The 18406-nt window shown below is 43.3% G+C and overlaps 2 protein-coding genes across 3 annotated transcripts in view; both read right to left on the reverse strand.

Annotated features, from left to right (window-relative positions):
- Positions 1-10919, reverse strand: part of USP4 (ubiquitin specific peptidase 4) — a 36255-nt gene extending 25336 nt beyond the window's left edge. The window contains exons 1-7 of one of the 2 annotated variants that reach the window (XM_083488672.1): positions 9426-10919; positions 8888-9015; positions 7275-7405; positions 3967-4093; positions 3020-3165; positions 2204-2262; positions 683-814 (exon numbers count right to left, since the gene is read on the reverse strand). In XM_083488672.1, coding sequence (XP_083344798.1) covers positions 683-814; positions 2204-2262; positions 3020-3165; positions 3967-4093; positions 7275-7405; positions 8888-9015; positions 9426-9553 — 851 coding nt within the window. In that variant the 5' untranslated portion in view covers positions 9554-10919. The remainder of the gene's footprint in view (positions 1-682; positions 815-2203; positions 2263-3019; positions 3166-3966; positions 4094-7274; positions 7406-8887; positions 9016-9425) is intronic. The other variant, XM_083488673.1, reaches the window with a different exon arrangement.
- An 834-nt stretch (positions 10920-11753) lies between these two features.
- GPX1 (glutathione peroxidase 1) lies at positions 11754-15584 on the reverse strand. The gene is made up of 2 exons (XM_083488798.1): positions 15161-15584; positions 11754-12688 (listed from the first exon to the last, which is right to left on the reverse strand). Exons 1-2 carry the CDS (start codon positions 15482-15484, stop codon positions 12350-12352), a joined length of 663 nt encoding a protein of 220 aa, XP_083344924.1. The 5' UTR covers positions 15485-15584; the 3' UTR covers positions 11754-12349.
- Between the last annotated feature and the right edge of the window lie 2822 nt (positions 15585-18406).

Genomic DNA, 18406 nt, shown 5'->3' on the forward strand with positions numbered 1-18406 from the left:
GACTGTACCATTTCATACTGTAGGTGGAGACTCACTTTACTGATATTATATTTTGCTTAAAATACACACATCCTGCTTTTCAGTTTCCAGAACATTATGCTAATGAAAAACAAAACCAAGACTAGAACTAAAGTTAGGAAAAACCACCACCACCACAAAAAACCCGAACCAAGCAGGATAAAAAGAACTGAAGTCAGAGGGTCCTAAAATCCTCCAATGTAATACTGTGTTTGCCAGGCATCTCAAAACTACCGTATCAAGGAAAAGGCAAGGAAAAGCCTTGCCTCAAGTAACCACCCACTACACCTCTGGGGGCAAGCGCCTTGAGAGCACAGCCTCCAAGGGAGATCTCAAATGCCTTGTAGGTTTATATGGGAGAATGCAATCTGGTTTAATGAACTATTTTAGAGTGGCATTTTTTTCCTATCAGCTATTGTATGATAAAGTGCTATTGTAGGAAAAATTGACAGAACTCATACATCTTAATGGAATAGTAACTGGCAAAAAAATGCCAGAGGGCCATGAAACCGAAGTTAAGTTTAAAGTTATACATAGCTAGCTTCCAAACAGTGGAACCATGAATGCTTCAGGGCAGAACCTTATTTAATAAAGAAGAGAATGCATAAAAGTATTCAGAGAAAGGAAGTTACATAAAGAACAGCAGACACATTCTTGCTATTACCCTTTGCCAAGGCTGGAGCAGTTCAAACTATAGGAGTTATTGCTATCACCATTTGTAATGGTTGAAGAGGAGCAAGAGCTTGCTGATGATTTTGAAGAGGTAGCTAGATTTCTGCTTGTTGCAGTGCTTGATCTGGGAGGGAAAAAAGTAGTAAAAATCCCATCAGGGTTTTTGTTTTTGTTTTTTTAAATAATTCCTGAGATTCTTTAACTGACTTTTTAGTATAGTTTACTATTTTAAACTGTTTATTTCTGGATTTCCAACCCAGAAGGAATGACTACAGCATCAGGTTGAAGAGGTGGATTGTTTATGAGTCAATGGAATTAGAAATCTAGTACTCACCCTCATTCTGTATCAAATTTCCCTATTGTAAAATACCAAGGAGAACTTATGCAAGTGGTACTAAGCTACACAAGGCAATTTCTTACATGGCAGAGCACATGATACGATGCGCCACCGTTTGCATTCCAGCTGATTAAGAGTTCTGCAAATAATTGCTAGGAAAGAGCCATACTTCTGAATCAGTGTTTGATCCACAATCAATCATTGTAATGAGTACTAGGTTAGCAAGACTACTAATCTTAACTGGTACAAGGCCTCAGATTCATATTTGCATGCTCATAGCGTAAATCTGTCCCCTCCCAGCAGAACAGAAGGCAACCAACAGGATTTTTAGGACTAAAATTAATCTACTAAATAAAATGATTATCTTTTGAAAAAGACGCCTTAAGTAGAATAGATATTCCTTGGCATAATCTACCAGTGATTTGTAAATACTCTAACATTTTAACTACCTCCAGCTGTAGTCAGAGGCCAATAAGAATTGTAATGCCTGATACATTGGGTGGAATTCAATGTTTCATCTTCCAATAATTCCACCTATGCAAGTCATTTACTGTGCTAGAAGTTCTTCTGATCTTTCCCAAGCCAATTTGGGGAACCCGTGGGAATCTTTTGTAGGGGCAGGTTAGGTGAATCCTTACATGTGGCTTAAATTGTATATGGCTTTGCAACAGGCTCAATTCAGAATGAAGCGGAGCATAGGATAGTTCTTCACTGTTCTTTAAAAATCTGAGCTGCGCATTTCACTATCTCTTAAGGAAAGTATCATTTCAATATTGTAAATGTAAGATTAATTTTGTCAAGATTATGCAAGGTAGAAATGTAACTTTAAAGTATGTTTTTGGTACTTATTTTTTAATTCAATGCTACTTCAATTTAGAAAAATGAGTATAACAGGACTTAGGGCATTTCCTGTCTCATTGTTTAGCCTGAAAGCTCTCAAAAGTGGCTAACAAATTAAAATACAACAGGACAATAACACAATGTAATAATAACAGAATAGAGAAAGAAGAAAAATAGTCAGTGTCATGCCAAGTTAAACAGTGGTAGAGACACCTCTCAGACCCAAGTTAGACAGAGGCACAATTCAGATAACACAAAACCATGGTTTGGTGTTCAGGTTTTGCAATGTCTAAACAGAGAAAGAGAAACGGAAAGTATAAATAGAGAAAAACTTACTTTGTCTGAGATTGCCTGGGCCATGTACCATCTTCATTCTTCACTTCTATTAACACTACCTTTAAAGTTAAAGAAAAATAATAGTAAAACTAGGTAAAGGGAGTGCTATCTTATAGATCTGGGCTTTCTTTGGTTCCGTGCAGAAAAATACAAGCAAATCAGTGCTTACAAAACAGGAGATTCCCAATTAAATAACCCCCATGCTAACACCTTAGGATGTACAGGAGGCTCTGGCAGGCTTTTGACTCAGCACCATTTACAAGTTACCATTTAAGGAATCAGCATCTACACAGAAGAGTTGTTCACACTACTGTGGCAATTTGATCACAACTTGCTTTTTTCAGGCCCACAAATCACACAATGGCAGTAACAGCCACCACATGCAGCTGCCTCTATATGATTGCTGCTAGGCTGTGAATGCAGTAGCTCTTCCACAACGGCTGGCGTTTGACTGAACCTGGCCAAATAGTTGAGAAACCAGCTCAAATTTCAGAATACTTTGTATGACTTCATAATCACATGGGATGGGATCCAACTTCCAAGTCCTACTAGCAAGAGCTCTTGCTAGCACAGTTGGGCTCCCCCCCCCCCGCGTGCCCCAAAATTGGCTTGTAGAGGTGTCAGAAGAACCCCCAGAACAGCATGCCAGGGTGGTGAGGAGGAATAATTCTGTCTGGCAAGCTGGAAAGCTGGCCCTGACAGAATGACAGCCATAGTATTACCTTGAATTCTTCCCATTGTAACTTTTTTACAAATTGCAGCCTTGTCGACAGCCCACAGGGTGAGCAATAAACATATGATATTTGAACTTCTTACCTGTCCCTGATAGAGCCCCGCATCTTGTATAGTACTGTCGAGTTTGCTTAGCTGCTCATAAGTATTACTCATGTATCTGCTCCACAGCCTAATTTCTTTTCCGTCAGGAATATTAAACTGCTTTCGCATTTCATTTTCAATAGTAGCTGGTAAGAAAGAGGCAAAGTTATTACAAGTTGTATTTTGACTAGGTTGGGAGGTGTGGCTCGTTCAAAGTGTAAAAACGTGCTTACTTACTAGTGCTAAATAAACAAGAAGGTGTATACTAATTCTGGATTATTTTACACTGGTGAATTATTAACTGTATCTGTACATACCAATTTTCTGTAAAATTTAATTTCTGACTATAGCTGTATTATCTGGAATAGCTAAATATTATCACTTTAAAAGATAAGGAATCATTTATTTAAAATGCAGCTAGGGTTATTTGAAGCTGACATTCTACTACTACTGAAATAACCAGTCTGCTGGTAGGATTGTTTGAACAATGGCAGAAGCATCTAAAGCTGAAGAGTAACCGTCAGTTCTAAGGACAAATAATAAAAGCTGGAGTGAAATTGTGGTTTAGCAATGCTATAGGAGGATCAGATAAGTAGAAGCATTCACCATTTCATGGGGGGGAAAGAAGTACCGTATTTTTCGCTCTATAACACGCACCCGACCATAACACGCACATAGTTTTTAGAGGAGGAAAATACATAGGCATGCCACCCGTAGGCATTCCCTCCATAACACGCACAGACATTTCCCCTTACTTTCTAGGAGGAAAAAAGTGAGTGTTATGGTGCAAAAAATACGGTAATTTCAGATGATTGTGAAAACAAAATTTGCAAAAAGAAAATGGTAAAATATACTTGCCCTATTTAATGATCTAAATAAATTACTAGACACCACTAGGTGTAGATGTGTTTCAAGGTGTGTTGTGGCGTTAGCAAACAGCTACTTACCAACGGTGTCTGCTTTGCTGAAATAAGAGCTCATAAGATTAGCAGGATCACTGTTCTGACACAGCTTCAGCTCCAAAAGATAAACTTCTACTTTACAGTGCTTCACAAACAGACCATACTCCACAACCTAGGAAGAAAAGGCTTCCTGTAAAGTAGGTACAACAAACTATTCTGAAAGCAAATATGTAGTCTAAACTGAAAGGCTCCACCCTCAAAGTATCCATATCTTGGCCTGATAGATAACAGTGCCAACATCTAGAGTTTCACATAAAACAGAAGTCCTTGGTTTTAACTCTAGTTCTACAACTGGCAAAGTGGCTTCAGATAATCCTGCAGAGGTTTCTACAGCCCAATCCCAAGTGTGTTTATTTCAAAATTAGCTCCACTGAAGTCAACACCAACCAATGGTTATAGTTAACTATTCTTCTTCTTAGCTATTCAAACCAAGAGGTAAGACCCATGGTGGATAAAAATCAATGATTTTTTAAAGAAAAAATAATAAACAAAATTTAAATTTAAATTTAAATTGGATTTTTAAAATAAAATGCTTTTGGAGGAAAAAATCTTTCTAAAGATAGTTTTCTATTTACCGGTAAGTTATATTATAGTCCAAAGGCAATTCATCAGGAAATAAGGATTTGTTTTAAGTTTTTCATGTGTGCTAAAACTCAGTCTAAGTTTTTTAAAAACGTGTTTAACATAATCAGTTAACAAACATGGGATACATATGCTATAATGTTATTGTTTTAGTTAAATAAATTGTTTAAATTGTTATTAAGGAAATGATCATTTTTCTCCTTCCAATAAAGTACAGCAGAAAAGTTGTCCAAATATAAACTGTTAACTTATTAAACCTCACAATAATTTCATAATCATCTGTCTATGTATTTCTAATAGTATAGCCATTTTTTTGCTATAACTGTAAAAACTACTCTGAAAATTTAATATTCCAAAAATGAAACCTTCATTTGTTTGTAAATATTAAGATTATACCAGCAAGAATGAGTCTTTCTGTTAAAAAATGATTGAAATCAGGCCTTACTGGCTAGTGATTTAAATCGATTTGATTTAAATCAAATCCACCCTGGTAAGACCCAAACAGCAAAGGGCAAAATCAGGTTTACCAAGATCTCTTTTCCTCAAACTGCCTACCCAAAGTTGCTCTGGAGAGTTGGGAAACACTGGCACAAAACTGGAACATCCAATGCCTTGACAAGTTGAAGCTCCATTTTTATTGGGGAGTCCATTAACATGATTGTAAAATTCTACCACAACAAAACAAGAGAGCTGAATATGACCATCCAGGTCTCTTTATCTGGCCCTGTAAAACAGGAGTCAGCAAACTTTTTTTGGAGGGGGCCAGTTCACTGTACCCCAGACCTTGTGGCGGGCCAGACTGCACGCACGCACGCAGCAGAGGCTTCTCTCTCTCTCCCTCTCTCCCCCAGGCCCTCCCTTTCCCCTGCCTACCTATGGTGCTGCCAGTGCAAGGGCGGGCTGGCTCTGGAGAGGCGCTGCTCTCTGCCAACTGCGGCTCCTGTGCCTGCCCTTGCGAGTGGCAGAGGTTGGCAGCAGTGGCAGCGGGATAAGCAGCCTGAAAGGGCTGGCTGGCTCTGGAGAGGCACTGCCCAAAATGGTGCTCAGCCCGTTCCCCTTCCTCCTCTACGCCAGGAGGGGGAGGCGCTGTGGTGTGTGAGGAGAGGGGTGAAAATGGCGCCCCCCAAAAATGGCAGTGCAGGGGGGGAAATTAAAGAAGAAGAAATTAACGAATAGAATCCACACGATCCACAGACCATCCGCGGGCCAGATCCTGAGGGCAATTGGGCTGGATCTGGCCCTTGGACGGTGGTTTGCCGTCCCCTGCTGTAAACTTTCCATAGGTCACACGCTTCACTGGCCCTGCTTTATACTCTGAATGTTTTTGCCTGGCTGTAATGTGTCCAACACATAACACTAGGTACAATCTTCTGGCTCAGGGAAAGGAATGAATGTTATGTAATCATTTGGTAGACACTTGGGAGATGGTTCTGTTTTTCATTTCAATTTCAATCAATAATAAAAGCAATAAAAGGAAAAGGAAAGATCAGTAATGGATCATAGCAATTTGCTAAACCACTGAGCCTCTTGGGCTTGCCAATCAGAAGGTTGGTGGTTTGAATCCCCACGACGGGGTGAGCTCCTGTTGCTCAGTCCCAGCTCCTGTCAACCTAGCAGTTCAAAAGCACGCCAAAAAGTGCAAGTAGATAAATAAAGCGAGATGAGCGCCACAACCCCAGAGTCGTCTGCGACTGGACTTAATTGTCAGGGGTCCTTTACCTTTTTATCAAACAGAAAGTAAACACAATCTAAACAAAACTAAAAAAGGGAAAGGGGTTTTGTGGGGGAGGAGGGAGAAAAAGGGGAATTACCCTTCTTATTTTACATTTGCACATTCCTTTTAAGGCCTACATTTAAAAAGCATATACTGTATTTTAGCAGCAATATGGGCATGTTTAGCTTATCTTCTTATTCTGAAAATGGAATTATTCCTATGACATATCACATGCTCTTTTCTACATCGTTCATTAAAATTATACCAGATTGCATTAGCATGTACTATATATTATTTATTGCACAGTTAACTATTTGATTTAAGATCCAGCCTACAAAGCAATTTTCTGCGTTGTGTAGTTACTTGAAGTCCTTCTGTGTTTCTGAAGTCAGTATACATTATCTCTTACACTGAAAAGAAGCATTCCTGGTAGACGGGTCATGTGGAGTGTCCTTTACCATATTCCCCTCTCCAAAGAGTAAACAGTTATTCTCTTTCCTCTCCTCCCCATGGCTATCCACTCTCTAACCTGCTCCAGTCTCCTCACTCTACACAACCCTCCAAAAATGTTTTTTGAGATCCACAGGGGTAGCAGGGAGAGGAGAACAGCAAGTCCCACTAGCTGATGGACACAATTGGATACCACCCTATAACTTCATCCTGTGTTCTGGCTAAATGACTAATCAACAGAGTACAGGGCAACTGAAGAGAAACTTTCTCCTCTACTCTACATTAACTAAGCTAGAAACATTCTGTAAAGCCATTCTGAAACTGTAGGAGCCATCCTAATACTGGGAAGAGCAGTTCATTTCCTACCCTGTATTTCCAGTTATTCAACCTTATACGTCACACAATATATCATTATCCTATGCACCAGTTAAATGACACCTAAATATTCTTTATAGTGTTCATTTCTCTGGGTAGCTCAAGAGATAATTCACATGATTCCCCAAAGCGACAAAACAGTGTAAGTTACATAAAGATCATTATCACTTACCTTTCTCACTATTGGTTTCTGTCCCTCTATGCAACCATACCAATTTACTAATTTGTTCCAGGCTTCAGTAGGAACCAACACATAATCCAACTCATCAATGAGATGTTCTTTCAAAGTCTGAGCTTCTGAGTCTAAAAAGGAAAGGAAACATAACGATAAACAGGAAGATAAACAGTTCTCCTGGAAATCCTGAATAAAACAAACGCACTTTCAAAGTGACAGACACTTCTGAAAATCTAACTTAAGGTAATTTAAATAGCCACATCAAAGTGAGTCTTGAAGAGACTCAAGTGGTATTATTTCACAATCTAATTTCAGAGTTCCCTTCCACACATAATTTCAAACTATTAATCAAATAAAACCAGCTGTATAGTATTTGAAGTTTTCTTTAAAAAGTACAATGCAGAACTGGAAGACTTTCCTATACCAATATGATCCAGAGACTTTGAGAAGCAAACTTAAACTTTTTATGTTTGTACACAGACTTCCTAGTGATTTCCTGGGACTCAGCTAGACTGGTAAAGAAAAAGCAATTTATATGCATTGTATGTGAGATATAACATTGCGCTACCAGATGGCAGTGTGGAGTCCTGTTTTTCTCTACCTGTCTTCCCTGTTTAAATTTACAATGCTTTAAACTGAAACACTTCTTTGATATGTCTAGATCCAGCCCTGGTCTGAGGAACACAGCATCTATATTGCCTTTTGCTGCTAAATTTAAATAGCTCTACCTATCCACAATATGTATTACTTTAAATCTTTTAAAGAGTTGCTCAAGTGTTATTTCTCAGGACTGTATCTGGAGAGAGGTGGCGTGTCAGAATGGTGTGTTCTTTCCACTGCTTCTGCTGCCACTGGGAACCTCTTGCAATACAGGAAAATGTGATTTCAAGCTATCTAGTCTCCCAAATAATGAAAGATCATGTAAGAAGCAGGCTTCAGATTTAAATTATCACCTTACCAAGGTCAACTTTGTGCCACAACAAACCTGAACCAGTACTAAGCCAAGGAAACAATGTGCACCTGGAGCTCAGGGGGCGAAACAAAAATGTATTCAAACATAAGTTTGAATTCAGTGGATACACCTAATGATTTGAAGTTCTATGACACAATATACCAAGCCAATAATGATTTGCAACCAACTGATTTACAACACAGAAGCAGATGTAACGGTTAACTCTTTTAGTTTCCATTTACAAAAAAAGGAAAGTCATCTGCTTTCAGGCCTAGGTTGAGTGGAGAAATACACACACACACACAAAAAAAAACCCACAGGAAGGGTGTGGAAGCCAAGAATGAGACACTTATTTAAGGGTGGAACCTCTAAGACTTGTTACAATACTAGTTATGATTGCAGTAACTGCTGATGTGACAATCATGCTAGACTCCATCATAGTTTTTCCAAAGCAAGCTGCCTTATCATATAGAAAAACTAATATCCCTACTTAAGAATTGGGAAAGTGTACTGGGAAAGATTGGAGGGGAAGGGCACTGACTCCCTTAATGTCAGAACATAGTCCAAAAAGCAGTACCGTGCAGTGACATTTTCCCTCCTCCACTTCCCAGTCCCAGTCCAAACTCCAAATCCTAATCCCCTCTCCACACAACTTTACCTGCAAAAAGCCCCGAGTTATCAATGGGTCCCGGGAAGAGATTAGGTTCTCCAACGTTGTACAAGTCCCAACTGTCAAAGCCCACGTATTTCTTCCACTGCTTGAACCACCGGCTGTCAATTAGGAACCTGCAATAAAAGGGGGAAAAATACGCCTTGAGAAGAAGAGGAAGGGGGAAGAAAGAGTAATAAAACAAACAAACGGGGCAGGGTTGCAGCGGGAGGCAGGGAAGGTGAACGAAGTTGCTGGAGGGGACGGGGCGGAAGAAGAGTGACTCAGCACCGGCACCGGGAGGGCCCGGCCGGCACCGACATGCCCTCTTCCTGCCACCAACACCGAACTCCCGGGGGGAGCAGCTCGCGCCTCCTGCTGCCCCCCCCCTTCCGAACACCCGCATTCGAAAGCCAACAGCCCGAGCGCGCGGAGGGCCTGCGCGGAGGAGGCGGCGCGCGCGCGGCCTGGCTCTCAACCTGACACCGAGAGGCGAAAGGAGCCGCCGCGCTCTCTCGCTCCCACCCGCCACAACCGCCCTTCTCACCACGACTCTCCCGGCCGCAGCGCCGTCCCCAGCAGCGGCATAAGTTCCGCCCGCTGCGTCCCGGCGTCCGGCCTCAGGCCGGCGCCGCCGCCTCCCCCGCCGTCTAACCCTACTTCGGCTGCCGCCATGACAGTACTGCAAGCGCTTTCGCCCGGCCGGCCGTCCCCAACTGCGGATATCCTTCCTCGCCCGGCCGCCGCCGCCGCGCGCACAGAACGGCACTGCGCAGGCGCGGCGACGCCTCCGGGCGTTCGGAGGGCAGGGAGCACCGGGCCGAGCGCCGTCGCCCGAGCGGGGTGTTTTGACGCTGAGGAAGAAGGAGCCGCTTTCCGGGCGGGGCGGCAGGGAATCCCTCGTTCTCCAGTCGCTCACACAGGCTCGGTCTGCGGTGTCAGTTACCTCTGAAGGGCTGATGATTGCAGGTCGTGCCTCAAACTAGATTGCGACTCTGGCTATAAAGGGATCCTTCTGCATTCGGTGGACTAGAACTACCAACATCTAGAGGGCACCACGTTGGCGACCCCTGGATCTCTGCTGGTGCAGCTGCCTTTTGGTGTCTTTAGCTGTTATGCTGCCATGACACTTTCTTGTCTCTGGACATCCTACTCCTTGAAACCAGCAGCCAACCCAGTGAATTGATATTGAAGGTCTTGTGGGTCGTCCTGCTGGGTTGGCATAAGGGCAATGGCAATCGTCCTTTTTATCCTAAGCTTTTTTTGGAGACTGCTCGTCTAGGAAATATACAGTTCGATGTTGGGCTCTTTTTGCGGCAACTATTAATATTGGGTGATATTGAATTGCAGTTGCTTACTTGTGCAACAGGCTTCCTGCTTCTGCAAATGGGACTTCCCATTTCTCCCCTGCAACTCCCCAAGACATGGCAAATCTGCTTTGGAGGTTAGCACCCCCTCCAGAACAGATTGTAGTAGGCAGAAAACTAGTATGTAAGTAAATTGTAATCACCACCACAAACTATGGTCCTAAAGATCTGACTGAGGTATCACATTAAAGAACAGAACAAATATGCTTACAGAAGAGCAATAGCATTACTCTCTCCTATCAGATAATCTTCAAGAGAAAAAGCAGCATGTAGTTTTTGAAATAGTATTGGTTGCAAGATCTCTGGTTTCTGTTAATTGAAGTAAGTTCTCCATAGCCATTGGCTCAGCTGTTGAAATGAACAATTTATGAACGTTCCTCCATAGGCCTTCATACACAAAGTCTAGGAAAGATTGGGCTGGAAGATACTCAATGGAAAGAAAGGATGCATGATTGCCCTCTGAAAACATAGATCTTGATGTGCTTTGACCATGCTAAAGATATTAGTGTTTTTAGGACAACAGGATAGGAGGTTAATTTGTATAATTACACATTTTAACAACTGCCTGTTATAACTATATAGTAATTGTATTGTTAATCCCTTTTTGTTCTTGTATGTTACATTCTTCAGACACCCATCTAATAAATCAATGCAAGGGCATGTGTGGAATGAGCAAACAACATTGTTGCAATATTTGTCAGTTGTGTGTGCATATTTGAGAGAGAATGACACAGGAATAGAACACAGGTAAGATACATGCACACAAATATCTACAAAGCTGAGTTTCATTTGTAGTATATTTTTCATCTAGTTCCAGTTTCCACTCCTGTCCCACACAACTAAAAACAAGCCTTTTTTTCCCTAGCAAATTACCTTCCACATTTATTTGTAATGCTGCTTATTGAATCCAGTTTGTTAATAAGGACTATGATTTGGTAGAATTCTATGTAGAATTTTTGCCAGTAGAAGCAAGGTACCCAACCTATATAAAATAATTTATTATGTCAATCCACAGCTGTAGGGAATTTTTTTTTTGTCTCAGTTCAGTCAGTACATAAGGCTAAACCAAATCGTGGTTTAGCATGAACACAGATTCTTGGAGCCATCATAACTGCTGCACTCCTTTGGTTCTGCTGCTGGCATGCTACCCAGGGCTAAGCCATATTTTGGTTTAGCATGCTGTCTAAATGCAGGCTCATGGTTTGTCTTCTCCAAACAAACTAAGCTGTAAACCAAGAACATACCTTAACTACAGCTCATGGTTTGCCCTAGAGCAAGACAAAGTACAAGCTCTGGTTTGGACAACATGCTAAGCAAAACCATGGCTTAGGCCAGAAACTGCAGTAGCAGCAGCCATGAACTTCTCTCAAGGGACCTGCTCAGTCATGGTTTAAGTAATAATTCTTCAGCTCTTTTGGTAATGTGTTAAATGAGCTTAGCTTGAGATTTCAAATAACTAGTTGCTACCTAATGTTTCGCAGCCTTATTATAAAGACACAGACATAATCGTCTTTGAAGCATTTTATTGACATAGAATTTCATAAACTGCTGTTTCCCCTAGTGTAATTAACTACATCTTCACATACGAAATTTTACAAATACATCAAGTGTCCTTCAAGTGTTTAGAAGAAGCACCATCATAAATAAAATTTTGATGGAGAATAGAAACTTACAGCCAGAGTAAACAGATGAATTGCTGAAAAACAAGATAAGGCCACACAGACAAACAGCATGGAGCTTGGCACATAGAGGGCTGCTTCACATAGTAGGATTTAACCCACACATTAAAGCAGCCACTCATATTATTCAGCCTTGAGTCACGTAATACATGGTTGCCTCGCACATTAGAGGAAGGGTTATAATTTAGCTTACATCACGGCAAATAGATTCCTGCATTTCAATTAAGTTTCATTGCTATGATGCATAAGCAACTTTCTTCTGCTTATTCGGTTAGATCAGCCCAGTCTAATCTAGGACAGATCTGCAATTCACTCTAGTACGGAAAGTATCATACTTAACCTAGGACATCATCTAAGCAATAGCCTAGCTGAAAAAAAGAAGTAGACATTTCTGCAAGGCAAATTTTCTGGTTCTTGGTGACTTGCTAAAGCAGCTTTTGAATATCATCCTGGATCTTGATGGTTTCAAAACGCCTGCTGTAACGCTTGAAAGGCACTCCATCACGGCTTATGAGGAACTTCTCAAAATTCCATGCGATGTCACTGCGACACACAGGGGACCAGATGATGAACTGTGGGTTGGTCATCAGAGACACGGGGTCATCATGTGGAAAGGGCAACTCTTTCTTCAGGAATTTGAAGAGTGGGTGAGCGTTTTCCCCATTCACCTCACACTTCTCAAAGACACTGAAGTTGGGCTCATACCCATTGCCTGGGCGGACATACTTTAGTGAATTCAGGATCTCCTCGTTGGTGGCATTTTCCTGTAAAAAGGAGAGAGAAGATACATGCTTAATTCCAAATGTCAGAACAAAGTGTAGCAAACAGCCACAGCAGCACCAACCAGGCTACTGACTTCTGCTTTATGTGACATTTTCTTTTGCTTCACCAACCCCCTTCACCATGCCAATAGCAGCTTTGCAGAAACACTGGGCAAAAACATTCCCTTCCATCGCAACTTGCTACTTGTTACAGTATCTTAGTTTAGTTCAGCAAACATATGGAGATTAAAGTTATGGAGAAAAGCAAGTTTTACCTACTAGTTCTATAAACTGCTCTGCTGCAGTTGCAAGGAGTTAGTAGGATCTGAAACTTCAAGTTCCTCATTGAAAGTAACATTTACAGAACAAATAATTTCTTCCTCAAACATAAGTCAACTGATGTGACTTAAATATTCCCTAGCATATTGCCCAAGCAGTGATAGGCATTTTGGGGTAGTGCTGTGGATGTCTCTTGACAAATAGCAGAAGGTCTTCAATAACTGGGCAGGAGGGGTGGGGAATGAAGCAATAAAAAGCACTTTTAAATTATTTCCAACTTAAGCCCTTACAAACAGATTGTGATGTTGCCACACAGTTTAGGCAAGTACCCTAATTGGAAGTTTGTGCATAAGGGTTTAGATGTGCAATCAAAATGCACAGTTCAGCTTTGTACACTTTGACTATACAAACTGCTTCATCCCCTGCCCCATCTTGAGTACCCCGCTGCTTTTTGTCCCATTCAGAGAAATACTACTTCAAGCCTCAGTTCATGTAACACTAATATGTCCCTGCTGCACACTGCCTCCAAGGTGTGGCTGGGAACTGAAATTTTACAACACCCTTATCAATTCTGGTGAAGCAGGTATTTGTACATGCCAGTATCAGCAACCATCAGTCTGTCTTCTGCCATGATTTGACCTAGTCCTAGACCTTTTGGGTTGCATGCAACAAAATCATCCTGTTAGCACAAGGACTTCCTTCCACTTGTGCAACAAGCTTTCCTCTTCCACTCCTTGTGTGCCCCCCCATCTGCTCTTGACTGTTGGGGAGCCTCCAGAACAGACTGGAGACAAGGGAATAGGATTTCCTATTGTATGCCAGGTAGGGTTTGAAAAACAAGAAGCTTATTTACACCCCCTACTGAGCAAGATCTGTCAAAATGACTGAGCCAGTAAGTATTGTAAGAGCACAGCTACTTTATTAGTTTCAGAGGTAGAGTAGCCGTCCTTTGAGCCAGCTACTTGGTTGAAAACTGCAGACTTCCAAGCCTTACCAAACTATCACCTCCCAATCCACATGCTCCAAATTACGATGGTAAAATGCATGTTTCAATTCCTGAATTTGACTGCTTGTCACTACCTGCTCCAACAACAAGAGGAGCAACTGGTCTATGCAGCCTTCCCCACTTTGTTCCTTGGTGTACAAAGTTTCCACTCACATCTGGAGAATACATTTATAGTATGAATATACCACTTTAATAGTCATGGAGAATCCTGAAAACCGTCGACTGGGAAATGTACCGGTAGCTTTGCAAGAGCAGCTCCCTTAAACTACAGTTCCCAGTATTCTCCTTGACTGCTGAAGCGGTACAGTAGCACTTTAAATGAAGTTCCAAATGCTGCCCTTCTCAAAAGAGGTAGCTGTAGCTGGTTCAGTCAAAACCACCATCCTCTTTTCCACTTCACACAAGTGGAGATGCACGGAAACGGCGGCATTTGATTGAGTGGGAAGGAAGCCATTACGCAGTTTAGCTTGTGAGCAGACGGGAAACTAGTAAGATTGCAAAAGCAGCAGCCGCATGTCTACAGCACAACTTGTAGGGTGCTCTCTGCTGGAAAATGTAACAAACCCTTGCTTCCTCTCTCCGCTCCACAATCATCCAACAAGGTGCTGACTTGAGATGTAGAGCAACTGGATTAAGTGTCTCCTCGGGGCACGATTCCCCCCCCCCCCGCTATCAATGCCCCAAGGGGCTCTTGCAAACCTTTCCTGTGCTCGGCAGGCATAAAGCCAGCTTTGGGGGGGGGGCATTCATCATCGAACTCCTCTTATGCCCAGATAAGAGCCTGTAAAGCAAGGGGGGGGGGAATGTTGTGGCGATACGGAAGGAATCAGTTTCAGCATCTGGGAAGGCGCGGTTCTTATCACAGAGAAGGCAGGGGTGGCTGGGAGCCGTGATAGAGCTTCCAGGAACTAGGTTCACCCCGCTCCATCGCGAGCGTTAGGAAGAGAGAAAACAAAGCTTCTGGCCATGTGCAGAGTGCGTTATTTCCTTCCCCCTCCCGCCCCTTCCTATAAACCTAGGACTGATAAGCCCCCACACAAAGCAGCCCCCCATAAAAAGACCTACAAGCCGACTTGGGAGTTTGTGTCGCCCAAGGGCGCCTCGTTCCCTACGAAGCAGGAAAAGCTCCCAAGGGGAAGGTCTCGCCCTCCTCCTCGCCCACCGCGCCCCCTCGACGGCGGCTACGGTACCTGGTGGCCGAATTGGTTGCACGGGAAGGCGAGCACCGTGAGCCCCTGAGGCCCAAAGCGCTGCTGGAGCTCTCGGAACTGCGTGAAGTCCCGGCTCGTGGTGCCTCAGAGGGAAGCCACGTTGGAGACCAGCACCACCCGGCCCAGCAGCGAGCCCAGGTCGACGGGCTCCCCGCCGCCCAGGGGCCGCACCAGCACTCCCGCCAGGCTAGACAGCGATGCTCCGGCCATGCTGCGAGCCATCGAGGATGCAGAGCAAGTGCGCGGCCCCGGGGCACCTCCGGCCCTTTTCAGCGCGCCCAGCAACCCCGCCCACCTCGCCATGGCTCCGTCTGGTCCTGGGGTGGGTGGGGCTGGCGGGAGAAAGCTCCGCCCATCGTCTTTGTCCTCGTCTGCCGCCGATAAGCCCGCTTTCTTTTACTCCACCCCGATTCCGACCGCTTCCTGCCGCGAGCATTCTGGGCATGCGCGGGAACCCTGCGATTCGAAGGTCGTTTTCAAACGCCGATTGCGAATGAGTGATTGCTTGGCTCGAAGCCAGCGTGGTTTGCTGGCGTTTCTCTTCCGTGTGGATTAATTTAATCATTCTCTTCTTAAAGATCGCACCTCACGTAAAGCACAGCCGCTCTTCTGATGAAGGAAACGCAGCCCTGTTGCTGCTGGGGAGAGGAGACCAAGCAGCAAATAACTACCTGCCCCGTTTCTTAGGAAGCAGAAGCTGATTCCTAAGGTGTCTGATTTGGCAAGCTTAAGGTGGGCTTCATGCCCCAAGTTGCTTATCTGTCATTGCCGTTGAGTCATCACGCTTTTATGTGTGTTGTGCAAACAAAGGTTCTGAAGGTTATTTTATGTCTCGAAGGGGACGCTCACAGTCATGGGAATACATGGAGTGGGGTACAGCAAAGCTTATTTTGGAGCTCAGAACGTAATAATAATAACAATAATTAATAATAATTAATTTATACCCCGCCCATCTAGCTGAGTTTCCCCAGCCACTCTGGGCGGCTCCCAATCGAATGTTAAAAACAATACAGCATTAAATATTAAACACTTCCCTAAACAGGGCTGCCTTCAGATGTCTTATAAAGATAGGATAGCTGCTTATTTCGCTAGTTCCTTTTAACCTTTTCAGATTCATCTCTGTTTCGAATTTCCATGCAAATAAGGAAATTAAAATTAGGCAGCCAGGTTCAGCATCCTCTGATTTGACTCCCATAACCCAAGCCGCCTTCTCCAAGTCCCAAGTCCTTTTGAAGGCAGCTGGGGGAATGCAAAATGTGTAGCTGCCCTTACTGCTCTTGGGGAAGGCGGGAGCAGTCTCTTGCTTGCTAACCGTCTCTGTGCAGGTTTGGTCATAGTTTACCAGATTACTGCGGGGAACTTCTATGCCAGCCTGAGCATCATATAGGAGGGCTGGGATAAAAAATGAAAAATGTTTCATCACTTCTTTCATTTTAAAAAAGGAAAGGAAAGGAAAGCAACTGTAACAAAATGCCCAACCTGGAAGGCCTGGGTTCTAGTACTGTGGGAGAAGGAGAACAAAGATCTCCCAGTGCATTTTCTCTATACACCACTTCATTATTATTTTTTAATGAATTATAAAGTACTATTTCCACTGAAAGGATTATGTGCTCCAACTTCAGTTATTAGATATTTTATATTGTACAAGAGAAACTGTTTAAAAAGGAAACAAATTAGGGATTGGAAAGGTGTAGATCAGGTTCTGAATAGCCAGAACAATCAGGTGTTAGAACTGGAAGGAAAAGTCTTTGTTTCAGAAAACTGGGCTTAAAGTTGTGACTGATAATTACACCATCCTGGCAAGTTTTGAAATGCTGAAATCTAAATGTACCAACTCAGGAGTAAGTCTCATTAAACTCAATTTGGCTTACTCCCAGACAAGTGGATGTAGGATCGTTGCGTAAATCTAGATCTTCCTTATTGCCCCAGAAAAAAAGTTCATATTTTCCGCTTAGCAATCTCAATAGTTCCTCAGCGTTGGACTTCAATGGAAATACTTCAAAGCTCCCTCAATATTGCAGTATGCTATAAAGTCCAGGTGAGCAATAACTGGAAATAAAAAGCACTGAGGCTTACAATAGGAGTGGCAGTCAAACATTCAACAATAAATAGCAACCGCTCAGCCTCAGGTTGAGCAAGAGCTGGTTTCCTTTACCCTTAATAGCTCACCTGCCCTCCCACACTGCTCTTCTAGAAGCTTCTACACCAGCTTGGACACCTCCTCACGCTGGGTGGTGCCATGGTAAGGACTGGGCCCACTTAGCCCATTCTGAAGAAGTAAGCAAAAGGAGTCAGCAGTGGCGTAGCGTGGGGGGTGCAGGTGGGGCCGTCCACACCGGGCGCAACATCTGGGGGTTAGGGTTAGGGGGCGCAAATCCACGGATTAGGAGGCACAAATTACTTGCCTTGCCCCGGGTGCTGAGAACCCACGCTAAGCCACTGGGAGTCAGAACACCCAGCTCCTCCTTTTCCTCTACTGCAGGCATGCATTGCACTAGACAATTAAAATTTCCTATCAGCACAATATAACAACAATTTAAACATCTATGGCTTCCCCCAAATAATTCTGAGAAATGTAGTTTGTTACGGATGCTGATAGGGCACCTGAAACAAACCACAAAATAGTGTTCCCACTAGGGTAGAAGACCTGCCTTGGGAACAAGGGGGAATAAAGATCTACCCTGGGAACAAAGGGATAATAAATATATACATGTGGTACATAAGAGCCAACTCCTAGGTGCCAAGGTTCCTTCACCTCCCCCAATAAAATATTTGAGGTGGCCACCTCCCAAATGTTGATGAGCACTGCCATTTATATGGAGTGTGTGTGTGCTGCATCATGTGTTTGATTATGCTGGGTGGGGCCTACCTGTCTCCCCAATATTTTATTCAAGTTGGCACCCCTGCTGCCCAAGCTCACTCACTGAGCTTTTTGGCCAAGTGGGGGCTTCAGACTTAGGTCATTCCACTTGACTCATCTTTGTGCACAAGTGAAGTGTACAGTATGGGTGTAATCTTGTGCGTCTGCCCCCAGATGCAGGACAGGGAAGGCAGCCAAATGGAAAAGGGAAGAGGTTTCAACATGTCGCTCTGCCTGTGTGCTGTTGCTGTAACTGTTCTTGCGAGAGATCTGCGGGAAAGACAAGGCACACACACACACAGTTCCTCCTGCGCCACTTCCTTTGTGAGCTCGGGGAGCTGCCTGTTATGTCAGCTTCTGCTTTT

Source organism: Podarcis liolepis (genome assembly GCF_965112155.1).
Source record: "Podarcis liolepis genome assembly, chromosome: 2".
Classification (NCBI taxonomy): Eukaryota; Metazoa; Chordata; class Lepidosauria; order Squamata; family Lacertidae; genus Podarcis; species Podarcis liolepis.